General features: G+C 31.6%; 2 protein-coding genes across 6 annotated transcripts in view; one reads left to right on the top strand and one right to left on the bottom strand.

The window, feature by feature from the left end:
- The first annotated feature begins 2,227 nt into the window (after positions 1-2,227).
- On the top strand, positions 2,228-6,737 carry Aos1 (activator of SUMO 1). Its single transcript, XM_014420590.3, has 6 exons — positions 2,228-2,503; positions 3,450-3,621; positions 3,701-3,957; positions 4,924-5,078; positions 5,477-5,615; positions 6,414-6,737. The coding sequence occupies exons 1-6, from the start codon at positions 2,412-2,414 to the stop codon at positions 6,577-6,579; spliced, it is 981 nt and encodes a 326-aa protein (XP_014276076.1). The 5' UTR covers positions 2,228-2,411; the 3' UTR covers positions 6,580-6,737.
- Positions 6,738-8,167: 1,430 nt separating this feature from the next.
- The window catches only part of LOC106680706 (reticulon-4-interacting protein 1 homolog, mitochondrial), an 11,920-nt gene continuing 3,879 nt past the window's right edge, over positions 8,168-16,208 (bottom strand). For 2 of the 5 annotated variants that reach the window (XM_014420587.3, XM_014420589.3), the window contains exons 4-10: positions 14,111-14,260; positions 12,163-12,341; positions 11,380-11,481; positions 10,890-11,069; positions 10,626-10,791; positions 10,348-10,490; positions 8,168-8,259 (exon numbers count right to left, since the gene is read on the bottom strand). In XM_014420587.3, coding sequence (XP_014276073.1) covers positions 8,220-8,259; positions 10,348-10,490; positions 10,626-10,791; positions 10,890-11,069; positions 11,380-11,481; positions 12,163-12,341; positions 14,111-14,260 — 960 coding nt within the window. In that variant the 3' untranslated portion in view covers positions 8,168-8,219. Of the gene's footprint in view, positions 10,266-10,343; positions 10,491-10,625; positions 10,792-10,889; positions 11,070-11,379; positions 11,482-12,162; positions 12,342-14,110; positions 14,261-16,208 lie in introns of all 5 variants that reach the window. The other 3 variants (XM_024360304.2, XM_024360303.2, XM_014420588.3) reach the window with 3 other exon arrangements.

Raw genomic sequence — 16,208 nt, 5'->3', positions numbered from 1 at the left:
TCAAACATGATTTAGAAGGAAAAAACTTTACAGTTTATACGGATCACGCTCCGTTAACTTATGCCTTCCAACAAAAACATGATAAAGCTTCATCTAGACGCCTTAGGCAACTCCAGTATATATCACAATTCACGACTGATATACAGCACATTCCAGGAAAGAATAATGTAATAGCCGATCATTTGTCACGTTTGCAAGAAATTGTCCCAATAAATTATGAAGCAATTGCGGTGGAACAAATTTCTGATACTGAATTACTCAATCTTCGTCATGATCCATCGACCACAACAAAATTTCAACTATTTAGCACTCCGGAAGGCAATTTACTTTAGTTTGACACTTCAAAAAATATTCGACCTTACATACCAAAAAAATTTCGTTTCCAAATATTTCAGCATTATCTTAGTCCAGCACATCGAGGTATAAAAAGAACCCTATACTTAATATCACATAATTTTATTTGGACTAACATCAACAAAGACATTAAAACGTGGACCAGATCATGTTTAGATTGCCAGCGAAGCAAAGTGACCCAACATACCAAGGCACCTTTATATCGTTTTCCCAATGACACAGAACGATTTTCAACAATTCACTTAGACCTTGTCGGACCACTCCCAATATCCCAGGAATATAGATACTGCTTAACTTGCATCGATCGCTACACCAACTGGATGGAAGTACTACCACTGCGTTGTAAAACGGCTGAAGAAGTAGCTCTGAGTTTTTTTCACAGGATGGATTGCTCGATTTGGAAGTCCACGCCAAGTTGTCACTGACTTGAGAACTCAGTTTCGTTCTGAGTTATTCACTGAATTAACAAAGCTTTGTGGATCTCATTGTTCGTACAATAAAGCAATGGCAAGATAGAAAGCCTTCATAGAACCCTAAAAGCAGCTATAATGCCCCACTATTCGAAAAATTGGACTACCGTCTTACCTACTGTCTTGTTGGAACTGCGGTATTCAATTAATGAAGCAGCACAATCAACCATTGCAGAACTTGTTTATGGCACCCAACTCCGTATTCCTGGTGATTTCTTTGTGGAGCCCAATTCCGATCCAAAACCCAACCCACCAACATTAATTAGCCAATTACGATCAGCATTAAACAATCTCCAATGAGTGCATCCACTACTCAAACAGTTACCGAAAACATTTGTCCCCAAGGACCTGCGCAGTAGCTCACACGTCTTTGTACGAGTAGATCGTGTTCGAGCCTCACTAGAAAAACCTTATGAGTAGTTGACATTAAAGGCAAACCAATTAGTATCTCAGTGGACAGGCTTGAACCTGCTTACTTGCTTGCGACTTCAGAGTCTGAAGATTCAACATTTCAACAATATCGCTTACTCTAGCCGAACAGCAGTCTCTAGATGTGAAACAACCTACTACTACAAGATCAGGGCGCCAAGTGCATTTTCCTCGTCGTTATGTCCAGGTCTTAAGCCGACCTGACCGCTAAGGAGGGAACAGATGTAGGGGCTGGCAACACTGAGTGCTGAAAAACCTGCCCAGTATGATTATCTAAGAGAACGGTCAAAGTCATGTAAATTATTGTGTATCGCTATTATGTTATGCGTCAATACATGTTCATCAGAGTGTACAGAATTGTAATTTATGAAAAAACTACTAACAAACCTACAAATACATTATTTTGTACTTGAAATTTTTTTAATCCAAGAAGTGTGCGATGGCGAAAAAGTTTGAGAACCACTGCTGTAAATTATGGTTACTTTTTTCACAACCCTAATAGCTCCGGAATCCTTCCACAAAAGCTAGACAAAGAGCCTCTGACGACGTAATATCTTCTGAACATGTTCGCTCAAAATAAAACGAACACTTTTTTTTATGTCAGTTAGCCCATACTTCAAGCAAAGCAGCTATATGGTCACTTATGTTCAGCCAAATATTGAGTGTTATGATAAAATAAGCACTGTAATTTTAGTACCATATTTAAAAAAATTAACTATAACCAAATTTTATTTTTTGCTGTGCTAAGTATTTCTGATAATAAGCTGTAATGAATATTTACAGCACTCGCGATTCACACATTAAAACGGTACTGAGATGTTTAATTTTTGAAAAAATTATTATTCTTTTAATTTCATCATATTAGGAAACTTTGCGGTCATTTTTTGTAGCCTTCATCATACAATTTCAAATAACGTAATGTGAAATTACACCTAGATTAATCCTTTTTTTTATTCCATCCAGATTCTTAATTGGAAGCTTACACGCCAGTTCCCGGACTGTTTTGTCACTTGTGATGTCACAAAAGTTTTTCTTTTTGAACAAGTGGAAAATAAGGAATATTCGTTATTAGCTCTTAGCTGGGAGGTTATCCGGCGTCAGTTTACTCCCGGCATTGGGTTGTGTTTATGGTTTCATTGAAAATTTAAAAGTTTTAAAATGGTAGAAGATACCAATACCAATTTAACTGAAGATGAAACAGAACTTTATGACCGTCAGATTAGACTTTGGGGCATTGAATCTCAACAGAGGTGAGTTACTTTTACTAACCTAACAGTTGAAACAATATCGTGACTTTTAAATATTTTTGTTTATAGTTACGATTTATTTTTTAAATCTATCAACTCTGTTGCACAACTTGATTCTCTATAAATTGTTCTAACTCATCTTTTTTGTTATGCATCATAACTTTAAACAATTATATCCATAAATTGTTAGTTTTGGTTCCAGAGCTTAAGGTTCAATAATTCTTATTTAATAAGATTTATAACAGAGATTAAATCATATACAGAAGATATTAATTTTTTTTTGTATTTATTTGTTTGTTAAAAGAATTTTTTATATTATGTTTGTTCTGTTTCTTATTTTTTAAATACCAATAATTTGTTTTGAATAGGCAGAACAAAAAGTCATATATTAAGCACTGAGTGACTTCTGTACAAATATAATATTTCAAAGAACTTTTTTGAAATCTTTTAATTGGTAACATATACAAATGTCATTGCAAATAGCTGATGGATCCCTGATCACCTATATGATGTGTTCTAATATGGGTTATGTCCTCTATTGCTATTACTGCTTTAAATGTAACAAAACTGTCAAGTTTATTTATTAAATTCCATAAATTTTAAACTTAATAAATTGATCTATGACATGTTTTGCCTTAAAATTCTTAGAAGTTCGGGGAACCCTGTTCTTCTCCTCCATATATTCTGTTATATACCACTCTACTTTTATCATACTGTTCCAATACATACATAAGATTTCATTATATTAGATGAATTATTGAAAACTACCTTTTGCCTTCAATAAACCCCTGTTTTGGTTGGTCAGTTAAATAACAGAAGTTATTTCACATTTTGATGTGGTTAATTTATCTTTTGAAATTTCTGTCAGCAACACTATTACTTGTGGCTTTTGTGACATATATTGATGCTTAGAAATGTTAGTAATGATTTTTTTTTTTCATTTTAATAGGTTGCGCAATGCAAGAGTTCTTGTAATAGGATTGGATGGTCTTGGGGCCGAAATAGTTAAAAATCTTGTATTGTCTGGTGTCAAGTCAGTACTAATGCTAGACAATAAAGCATCCACATCGGAGGATTCCCACAGCAACTTTTTAATCCCTGTAGAAAAAATTGGGCAAAATGTAAGTTTGTGATAAATTAATTGTTTTTTATTTTTCCACAGTGTAGTTTTATTTTAATTGATTTATATTCTACTTTCAGAGGGCGGAAGCCAGTTGCCAGAGAGCACAGAATTTAAATCCTCTAGTATCAGTTCAGGCCGATAGTCAGCTAGTTTCTGAAAAATCTGATGAGTTTTTCTACGACTTTGAAGTGGTCGTTAGCTGTAGTCAAGACCTTGCCCAGAATATCAGGATTGATAATGTATGCAGAAGTCGAAGTATACCTTTTATAGCAGCAGGTGATTATGGGACGTTTGGATTTAGTTTCTATGATTACTGCGAACATACCTATTCAGTGTGAGTTAATTTTCTTTCTTTAATTTTTAAACAAATTTACTATTGATCTTATTTGTAACCAAAGAGGAGGTCCTCATGCTCATGTTATGTTCTCTTCCTTGGATACACATATTAAGCAATATTTTGTAGCATTTAGTTTATCTATTAAGTCTTTTATGTAATGGCCACTTATTATTTATACTTTCACTTACTGATATACGAAATGAATAGTACATTAAAATTTTCGATGGAAATACACGTTTGGAAGTCCCCTGAGTACAAATTACCAAAACACGCACAATGGTCTGTGCAGGTTATTAGCCTAGCTCAAAAACAAAAAGTAGTATGAATCTGAAATTACATATTTAACGCGAGTATATGCCAGAGATGTGACAGCAACTTTTTCAATAAAATTAACTGTCCGGAAGTGTCACTTAATAGAATCAATTTTTCACATTTTTTCGATTTTATCCCAAACGACTCTAATGATTTTGACTCAACGTGCCTCGCCAATGTAAAATAAGGCAAATAACTATTTTTTTTTAAAAATCAACTTTTTAAATTTATTATAACCTCATTAATAGCGCTCTCATCTCTACTAATTCAGATTCCACATGAAAATGTCAAATTGTTAAAAAGTATAGAACTATGTAGTTAAGTAGTTAATTTTAATAAATTATGGATACATATTTCTTTCTGTTATCTTAACATTGCCACAAAATGTAATAGTATAGGTAACAGGTAATTTTATTTTTGTTTGTTTGGAAAAGTCGTAATTTGCATAGATTGTTGATTTTTTGAACTGAAAATTACATGAGGAATTCAAGTGTTTCTTCTTATGCATCAGCATATATTCAATATAACATGCTATGTAACTTATCCTTTTTATAGTTTTTTAATAACTCATTATCATTTTGGAAATTCCAAAATGGCTACCTTGTAACTGTATATTCTTTAGATATTATAGATTTTTTTCTTACTTTATAGTGAATATAGTAGTGGGAAAAAAGGAGCAGAAGTGAAAACAAAGATTGAAACGGTTTCGTACCCTTCAATGGAGTCCGTTTTCAATGTCAACCTTAAAGACCCAGAAGTAATTAAGAAGTTTAAAAGGACCCCTCCTGGTTTCTTTATTCTTAAAGGTAAATGATTTTAAATTATTAATGATTTTGAAAGGTATTTACAGTTAATTAAATTATATTATAATTTACGAAGTGTACATGTTTTGTTGAATTACTTTCTTCTGGTCGATGGCAGGTTGATATAGTTCAAAACCTTCTTATGGTTCTATATAACAATAGAAAAGTTTTCTGGAGATCAGTTCAACTGTTTTTTAATGAGAAGGTAACAAAAAATTGAACATATAGATATCAATTCGCATGTGTTATTTTTTTATTGGATTAAGTTTAAAAATAATATGCTACATATGGCATCCTTAATTCCTAAATCTTTGGAATAAGCATTGTTCTATGTTTTATAATTGTTTAATTATTTATAAAAAAAATCAACCTACAATAAATAATTGAACTTTATGTTTTAGTTCTCTATAAATTTCGAGAAGAATTCAAAAGGGACCCTACTTCTGATGAAGAAGACTTACAGACACTAGTGAAATTTCGAGATGCACTATTAGACGGAGTGGATTACCCGATAGAAAATATTCCTGATGTAACTTTCAGGTATATGCTCACTTTATTTAAATTTAGTAGATTGCTACTGTTAAAGTGTAGGTCACCGCTTCATAGTTATAAACAATGAAGCTACTCTCAAACTGGTCAAAAGTTGGTAAGCCCATGTCTGTACTGGCTCTTTAATGCATTCAGTATTCAAACCCTTAATTAAATTAATTACCACAATTGTTTTCAATGCAGTGGACAGTATTATCACAATTAACAGTCAAGATACACAAAAACCAAAATGGCCACCCTGGCACTCAATGAGGGCAGAGTTGTATGCAACGATCGATATTAATAATCAGAATGTATTTAAACAGGTCAAACTAATACATTGTTAGAGTCTGGTAATGCACTGTAACAGTCACAATAAACAATAATAATGTCCAAACAAACACATAATGTTCGCAGACAGGGCTGGTTATGAATTATACTAGAAGACTAATTAGCAACAACTGATATTTAATGAATATCATCGGCCTCTTGCTAAGCAACTGTTTCTCTTACTCTTAAATATTTTAATACAAAATATAAAGTTCATATGTTTATTAACAAATGAAAATAGTTCAAATAAAATTAATATAATTAAATTAAACACTACTACTAAGTTAATACTATTTAAAAATTAATTATAAACAGGGCCTTAACAGCTATTATGAAGTTTTTGTTTGATTTATATGCATTTTACTTCTCATAAGTTGTTTTTTCTGGCCTCTCTTACAGAAAATTTATGTTACCTCTGTTAGAATATAATTTCAAATATTGTATATATGTTGGTAATAAATGGTCCCTTTTTCCCAACAGGTGTGTAGCTGTTGGTATGTTGAGCCCATGCTGTGCTATCATTGGAGCCGTTGTTAGCCAAGAAGTCATCAAAGTTGTATCTAAAAAAGACGAACCTCATAAAAACTTCTTCTTCCTCAATCCGTTCGACCTGAGTGGTTCGATACAATCCATCGTACCTTCCTGAATCTATTACTAATAATGATGTGTTTATAACAATGTTCATAATTAGATAAAATGTGTTATGATGTTTACTTTTGATGAACATCCTAAATTTTATATTTTCAAGTTTATTTATATTACTATTTCTGTAAAGTTCAATAAAAACTTTTTTTTAATTAAGAACGTCTCACTGCTTTCATAATTAACGTTTATTCTCTTGAAAAGACATGTAATCGCTTATACAAATTTTAACATGAAATAACAATTCATGACTCCACAATCCAATGCCGAGTCCAGGCCTCCAATAACCAAAGTGAGGATTCTTTGTCCATTACAGCCTTGGTCTTTCCATTCTGCAGGAACCACATAGGGGCTTACCCATTCTTCTTTGGATTAGAGACCACTAAGCTGCACTATGTGACTCACCCACCTTAGCTTATCTGCTTTAATCACTATAGTATCCTCTTCATTATGCAAATCATTCAACTCCCAATTATTTCAATGTTTCCATTGGGGAATGGAAATCATCATGGGGATGAATGCAAGTAGGGTTAAAGATTCCTTGTAGAACTTTTTGGTCTACTGTCTTGTTTTTAGTCCATGTTTCGGAATTGTATGTGATGACTGATTGAATAAGTTACTTGTGAATTTAATATGAAATATTGTTTGAAATTAATGAAATTGTAATATTATAATTACTTATTGATATGTATTTTTGAGAACTCTTAATTTTCTATTTCTCAATAATGTATTTATTCTTAATACCTCCAAGATTAAAGAGGATCAAGAAAGGCTGTCCTAAAGCTCTGTGGGTTATAAGGTCAAAATTGTCTCAATCATACCAAGAAAAATCTGTATATCGCTTGTTTTGATTCTGCACCATGAAAATGTCCTGGTAAATCCATCTTAACAGCTTGACCATGATTGAAGAGATGACACATTATTGCCAAGGGAGGTTACTTTTCTAGTTTGCTTTTGGAGCTGTGGAAACAGCTTCACCACCTTCCTTTCACCTAGGATTGTTCCGAACTGTGTTGAGTACTGTTCTAGTTTCAACTAGCTATAGATTGTTCTAAGTTTTGCAGCTATTAAGGATTTTTACACTCCTAATTTTTTTTTTATTATCTAATTTATTCATATTTATTTTTCAAAGAATATAAATTTATTCACTTATGTTTTATTTTACATATTTCCAATAATCATTTTTTACATGTTCAAAAGATTTTTTATTTAGAAAAATATTTTTTGGATTATTTCACCTTTTTTTAAAAGTTTTATAGAAAGTGGTGTGATGTTCAATAACTTTCTAGAGTCCTTATTCAGTAATTCAGTTCAAAAACCTGCAAAACATTTGTTTATCAGCTAATTGTATACATAGATTCAGTGGCATACGCAAGTGACGATAATGTGTCATGTTTAAAAAACATATTTGAATTTTATTTAGTTAAATATGACATTTCATTCTATAATGCTTGTTCAAATTAAAAAAAAAGAAAATATCAACAATAAAAATTGTGCTTTTCCAGCATAGCCTCCACAGCCAAAGTGTTAATTATAATAATTACATACACAGAAGCATAAATCAGACAGAAAAGGAGTTGACATTAAAATAATTACATAATTAAAACATTTATTAACAAATAAATAGTAACAATAATAAAACTACTATTTGATTGTGTTCTTTTTTCCACTACTCAGTTCATCCCTGGAAGAAAATAAAAAATCTGTTACTTTCTCTTTTTCATTGATTGAAAAACAGACTATAAATTTATAATCAAGGCTTATAAAAAACTTGTTAAAAAATATTAATAATAAATAGCATACTTATACACAGAAAAATATCTTAAACTGCTACAGAAATATGTACAATGATTTAAACTTTTTTTTCTCCATATATTGTCTGGAAGATCTAGAATTGTTTATTTGGAAGTTTCATATTGAGCATTTAAAAATCACAAAAACTACTAGAATTTTGAAAAGTACAAGGGTAGGATGACATAAAAATTGCAATTTTCTATGAATAAGATCTGTTTTGATTCAAACTTGGATGAAGTTCCATGAGGAAGCGAGTAGAGATGGAGGAAATGGTACACAAAAACTCATTGTTTAAAAAAAAAAAAAAATGGATAGCCATCACTGAAGGGGCTAGAGACCTTTTTGAATTAAAATAGTTAAGAATCAACACTAAATTGGTAACAATTCCAGACCAACTTTAATAAATTTTTTTTTGGAATAATTGAATGTTTCACAATAATATGGTACATATTATATTATTTAATTTTTTTTGTTCTAAAAATTTTAAATACCAGATGTAAATAAGAAACCAGAATATTTGTTTAGAAAGTACATGTTTATGGGATGAAAATAAAAGATAACATTTTATTCAAAGTATTTTCCATCTCTAAGGCACTTTATGGATGCCATGGCAAAAATACTTCCTACTTTGAAGTAAACCAGTCATCAAAGCCATTTTGGTAAGATGTGAAGCGCTGCTCAGCAATGCGAGTCCCATCAATACCAATAAGTAATAATTGATTGGAGCCAAGTTCGATGAGTAAGCTTTCAGAAAAAGTATTTCTCAGTGGAACCACTCAAATTATTACCTTGATCAATTTTGATTATTATTATTATGAAGCGGAATCACTTTGAGTTGCCTTTTAGATATTCTGGTTGTTTTTAAGGCAAAGCTTGATTTAAATCGATAATTTGTTGTCGGTAGTGTTCGATATTAATGGTTCAATCAGGTTGTACTTGCTCATAATAGATCACAGCCTTATAACCCAATAAACACAAGCATTCTTTTCCAACCACAGCGATTTAACATAGTGGTCAATATTGTGGTATGACTGGAGTTACCCATGGATCTTTTAGGCTAAGGATTCTCAAATTAAATCCACTTTTCATCACCAGTAATAATTTATTAAGAATGACATTTTTTGCACCTGCCAAGCTGGATATTAGAAGTAGTTGTTTGCATTTTCCTACTCCTATTTTTATTTTCCTATATTCTGGAGCTTTCCCATGTCATTCAAGGATATGGAGACAGCTTTTCATGTCACATTTAATTGATCGAGTAGTTGTGTATGATTGCTAGCAATTAGCTGTCTTAAAACTTTTTTGATGGTCTTCCATGTTATTGGATTCTCAGGACAAGATAGCCTCTTTTTAATGTTTTAAACCATTCAAAGCACTATGATGTTCCAAAGAGATGTCTAGGCCTGTTACTTTTAATAAGACAGAAATAAAAAGAAAATAATGCCAAAAATAAATAGAGCAAGTATTGCCTTCCTGACAGGCCCCAGTATCTCATTTAAACAGTTGGTGTTATTCACCCTTAAAATATTTAATTATAATGTGTTAAACAGTATTTGAAATTTTACTTATTTATATCGAGCTGCATTATAACTCTCGAAAATGAAGAACCCTCGACAATCACTCAATGCGATTCTGAAGCAGTTTTCTACAAATGGTTACAGATAATCAAAGTTGTCCACAAATTATAGTTTCCAGGAACGAAATTTGACATGTTCAATTCTTTTAAAAACTATACTGTTGCATGAAACTTGAGTTGTTTGTTAAAAATCTTTATCAAATGTAAAAAAAAAAAAATGATGCCAATGGCAATGTTTGATGGTAACTAAATTGACAGTTTTTACCATTTATGTTCAAATTCCAGTTTTCTATTTACAGCCCTGCTGTGGAGGGTTATTGCTAGAAAACAAATTATTCCAATAAAAATGAAATTATAAATTTGAAATAAAGTAAAAAAGGCAGAAGGAGAATACATACTCACATGGAAACGAGCACAGCTCCAACCGAACTGATAGCTACCATGGATGGGTCCAAGGCATGAGGGGACTGCGGTTGTGGTGCTCGCCCAAGGGACCTCACCAGTCTGCTTCCCTCTCGCATACCACTCAATTCCCACGTAGGTCGCTACAAAATTAAATGTAATCAATGACAATAACAAATAAGGCGATATAGAATTAATTTTTTTTTTTTTTATCATATAACTAATAGTAAATTTAATCTTCTCATTTATACAACCAATGTCAATCGTGATGAACTTACATGTGTCATCCTTAGCCATAAAGAGAAAGCGAAGCCGATGAAAGACCCGAACGTGTCTGAGTAGAAATAGGGAGGAAACGACCCAATGATTTTCCCTTTAGGACAGAGCAAGCAGCGGCAGAATTCTTCAGCGGCTTCACCCTCAGTGTTGAACACAAGGTCATACCTGTTTTTAATCACACAGTAATATTATATGATTTTTAATTGAAGCACAAATATTAATTGAAACATGACAAAGCTAAATTTAAAAAAATATGTCAGTACCTATGCCTGTGGAGAGGATCAGTCATGAGTAAGGGTGCAGCAGACAAATGGAAGAACTGGCCGGGATTGTCGGACCCGACGGGAGTCTGGCTAGTTGTCGCCGAGGCCTCACAGCCATGAGTTATCAGAGTTCTTCTCAAGGCGTCTCCTACCCAGTTTGAACCACAATGAACAAACACCCTGAATAAGAATAATATCTATAAATAATCATTGATCTATAGGGTTTAAGGCGAGTTCAGATTTAAAAAACACAATATTATATGTTTAATGGAACCTTGATTCCTGAATTCTCTTGAATCAAATGAAAAATATACCTTTATATAAAAAATAGAGCATGTTAGGATTTTAAAATCCCTTAAAAAAAAATTTGTTCTTGGAGTAAATCTTTGCTACAAAAATTATATTTTATAGCAAAATTATATTTTGTTGAAGGTTCATTCATTTTTAATACTTATGTCAGAATCGTTTGAGAGAATAATTATTTTGTAACCTTTTAGAATGAAGTTCTCTCGTACTGATGCCTGATTCTTGAATATATCGCCAAGATAAAACACTCGGATAGGCTGACCAAGCGCCATCTTCCAATGACACTCTAGATAACAAAGTGATATTTAAAATAAGTTCAGCATACATATGATGATATGCTTATCTATAAAATACTTAAACTATACAGTAAAAGGAAAAATTATTTCCATAACAACTATATATAAGTAGCCATCACAAAATAAGACTAGAGACATTTCTGCCATGTCCCAAAATAGTCTAGGCTGGATAAGTTCAGCATTTAAACTGCGAGTAGATGATGCTACTACCATTTCTTATTACCTAGTACTCCTGTTACCAGGCAAAATTATTAGAATAAATTTGATAGATACTGTTTCATTTAAGAATAGTGGCATAATTACAGTAATTGCCTTGAGCAATCTTAATTTCGTTTTGACAAATTGTGAAACGATAGGTAAAGGATTGCAAACCATTTGACAGTGAATGGCGCGTTAGGTTGCAGATCATGAATCGATGATGCCAAAATTTCTCACACAAGCATTAAAAATGTTAGTAAAAAAAAAAAGAATAATATACATCAAAAAATTTTCTCATGACTTACAAACCAACACATTACTGGTAGGATGTTTTACTGAAAGCATTTAGGAATTTCATATATATTACCAAATATATATAGCCTTGTGTAGTTTTCTGTCAAAAGGGTAACAGATTTTATAAACTAAAGTTTTCAATATCAACTAAGATTAAAAAGAAAGGTAAAAAAATATACCCTTTTGGGAGCGAAACAACTTGCCACGATGAAAGGCAGACATACTGGGAAAGGCAACCTTTCCGCCACACAGGGCACCAGAAGATTACTTTGTCTCCAGGATCTATGCCTTCAACGGCACCGCCAACCTCTACCACAGTTCCAGAGCCGCTTCGACCAAGAATGACTGGTGGCTCCGTCTTCCAGGAACATAAGTATTCAGAAGATTATAAAAAAATCAATAATTTTTTTGAGTTTGAAATTGGAGCCGATTAGGTCACCAGACAATTTTTTTTATTTATTTGGCACCATTCTTAACGGTTCAGCCACAAGGAGCCATTCAAGACTATCATATATCATTTGTTTCAGTAATTTTATAGAAATTCAACTGTGAGCATAGCTACTATACTGTGTCATACATGGGCATATTATCAGACACAATATAATATTTAGTAAGGCCTAAACATCCATTGAGAAAATGTTGACAATGAATTTGATATAATAACATATTTTCAAGGACTTGATCAATAGATCAATTTGAGTAAAACTATTGAAGCAAATGAAATAGTCTTGAGATTAGCTTCTAGTTACAGTAACAGGAAAATATAAGAAAGATAATTTTCTATTGTTATCTTTTTTTGAAAATTTTATAGTATTAACATGTTTTATGGAATAGCTATTTCCACTAATAGTACCCCACTGCTGCGGGAACCTATATTGTTTACAAGGCAAACTACAATGGGGGGGGGGAGGAGTGATTTTATCTATCACGGTGGTTCTAGAATGGTTAACCATTCTTTAATAATCAAACAAATTATTAAATAAAACAAATGGTTTGTGGTATACCAAACATCTGGTGATTGAATATATTAGGATGTTCATTTTTATGATCATGTCATCGCACATTTTTACTTAAATTGACATGTAAGAACCATAGATTTTTTTTCATACAGGGCCATTATAAGAGAATTAACATTTACTTTTGGTAACAACAATTAAGAATATCCAAATAATAACAATGTTTCAGTATTTACTGACAAGAAGGACAGTATTCACTCCAACATATGTAGAAAACCAATTTCAATGGAACTTTTTTGGCCATACTAGATCAAAAAATATTAGACGAGTTTCTGAGGGTCCTTGCCAATGCATCCTAAAAAAATAGTTTACATAATTTTTAAATTTTGAACCTATCGATCTGTTGTTGTTTTTTGTGTAAAATAAGAACAAAAGATTATTGATTGTATTAAATGAGCTTAAGAGTATAAAAAATTACAAAAACGAAAAATCATTTCAAATAAAGTCGACCAAAATAATTTTGTCATTGAGGAAAAATCAAGCCAGATTCAATCTTAGCGCCTTTTGAAACCCTCAAACATGAATTTTCATACAAATCAAAAATTATAAATTTTTGGGGGATATTTTTTATATGCTGATGTCCTGGGTTCACAAAAAAAAATTCATAAATCTTTACGTAATCCAAATCCAACATAATTACAACCATTGGAAATCTAAATTTGTTGTCTTTTAACCCCATACTTAGTTAGTCAAAAAGTGTAGTGACATTCAGTTTATACACTAAAGGTCATTTAATACAATCAGCAATTATTTGCGCTTATTCTATGCGGAACAAACAAATAGATTGGTACATAATAACCATTAAACACATGTAGAGCCAAATCGGCAAATGATAATATAAGAAATTTCTAAAATTGTGTAAAATATTTTTTTTCTTGCCTCCTAGGGCGCATTGGCAAGAATCCTTGGACACGTGCCTAATATTTTTTGACCTAGTATGACCAAAATAAGTTTCATTGAAAACGGTGATCCCACATGTGTAGCCATATCTTCAAAATAAAAATAGAATAATAATATAGATAACAATGTGACCAAGACTATATGTGACTAAAATCCAATAAATATTCACTGCTTAAAGACTGTAAATAAATAAAATCAAATAAATACTCACTGAATGGTCAAGAATTGACCGAATAGTTTTTGAATATCCACTAGAAATACGAAGATCAGTTTGACAGAGAGTCGCAAATCGTACCTCGACTAGTATCTGGTCTGGTGACTTAATGGTTGGAATCGGTACATCTTCAAGTACTGCGATACCCTATGCAGATATAAGATAAACAAATTAATGAACAAAAAATTGATAAAAATTAAGTGTTTTGAAAAAATACATATATAATTAATTAAAGTTGTCATGAATTAATAATCAAAGAAAAAAAATGGCCTGAGATTCTAACTTCATATGTTCTTTCAAAAGGTTGAAATCCATAACCTACTCTAAACAGTGAAACCTCTCTTAACAGACACCAATTTTTAGTCAAGCTCTTAAGAGAAAACTTTATTTTATTAAATTTTGAATAAGCAATTTTATTAAAATTAACAAATCAAATTTAATGCATTTGAACTACTTCACCCGGAGGCAGACGGCCATTTCATTTCTCATCAGCACTTACCACATGCTCTCCAGAAGAGAGGTGTCCTAAAATATGTATATACAAACTTAAGATACCAGAACTATATCTGTGGGTCATTTATTTTGAAAATATAGTCCTATAGTTCATAATATAGTTTTTTTTGCAGAACATACTACAATATTAACAAAAATTAATACTAAATAAAAAGTAGGCATTAATTTTTATTTTAATTAATGAGTAGGTATTTAATCATAAATTAATTATTATGCCGAACTATTGAGAAGATATATATTATTTAAAAATTATATTTCATATTGAAGTAAATGAAAAGGTTAACACATTATTTGTTTTAATATAAGCACATAATTAGGTAAAAAATTCATTATAATGGGATTTTCCCATGTGATAGCTCCAACAATTAAGGAATTTTCATTAACCTTTGTTGTTTTGTTTTGATTATTTCATTTCTGAATTTTTCCATCTTTATAAAGAAACTCTCTCCATTATTTTATGAGTGAGTATTTACAGCACGGAGAAATATTTAGTCAATATGTTAAAGCCACCTCAAATCGATTATGTCTTTTTATAAGAAAGCTTTAAAAAGAACAAAAACAAGGTGGCTCATAATATAAACATTCATCTGGCTGAGCACAATGGGAAACATAAACATAAAATAAACAAAAGAGTTAGAATAAAACAATGAATACAAGTTAAAACAAAAAGACCTTTTAGACAAAAGTAAAATTAGCTAATTAAATTATTAAAACAAAAGAGAAACCATTTCTAAAATCAATAGATCTATAAAATAAATACTAGTCGATGGAAGAAAAGCTGAGCCACTCTCATAGGTCAGAGGAAGATAGATTGCTGACAATATCTGTAGGTCACAGCTCCGTAGCTAACACCGCTGCAACTTTCAAACTGGTCCAAAGTTGATGGGCCCAAGTCAGTCCTGACTCATCAACAGTCGAAATTTATAAAAGCCAAGATGGCCACACTGACACTTATAAAGGGCGGACAGGGTCTGGTTGTTGCAATGAATCATACAAGCTGACTAATTAACGACAACTCATATTCCAGTTAAAGGCCAGAAATGCAGAAAAGGTCTGGTTCTGAACTGTAATAATGACTGAAACACTCAAGATGTCCAAAAAATAATACCAACTGAATGCAGACAGGGCTGGTTAGAAACTGTAATGGCCAATAATCAGAAGAAACTCATATTCAAGTTGAAATGCAGAGGTCTTTAATGCTGTCTAAAAAACTCAAAATGTCCAATAAAATAATACCAACTGAACGCAGACAGGGCTGGTTAGAAACTATCATGGGGGCACTAATTAGCAGGAATTGATCTTAAAACAAAGATTTGGTCGGTTGGCCTGTTGCTAGGCGACCCCTTAGCAACAGATTAACAACCCTTAGTAACTGTTTCTTTCATACTTAATTATAACACAAAATATAATTTTTTAAAGATAAAATTAACTTTATTATATAAATACATTAATAAAGTAAATGTAATTAAATTGCCCACTAATACTAAATAACTACTATTTAAAAATTAATATATTAAATATGGCATTAACACATAACGTAGCATTTAGTATATGTAAAATAAATATACATGTATGTATATTA

The sequence above is a fragment of the Halyomorpha halys genome, unplaced genomic scaffold (genome assembly GCF_000696795.3).
Source record: "Halyomorpha halys isolate HHAL.00 unplaced genomic scaffold, Hhal_1.1 Scaffold281.1, whole genome shotgun sequence".
Lineage (NCBI taxonomy): Eukaryota > Metazoa > Arthropoda > Insecta > Hemiptera > Pentatomidae > Halyomorpha > Halyomorpha halys.
This window is presented reverse-complemented; position numbering and strand designations above follow the sequence as displayed.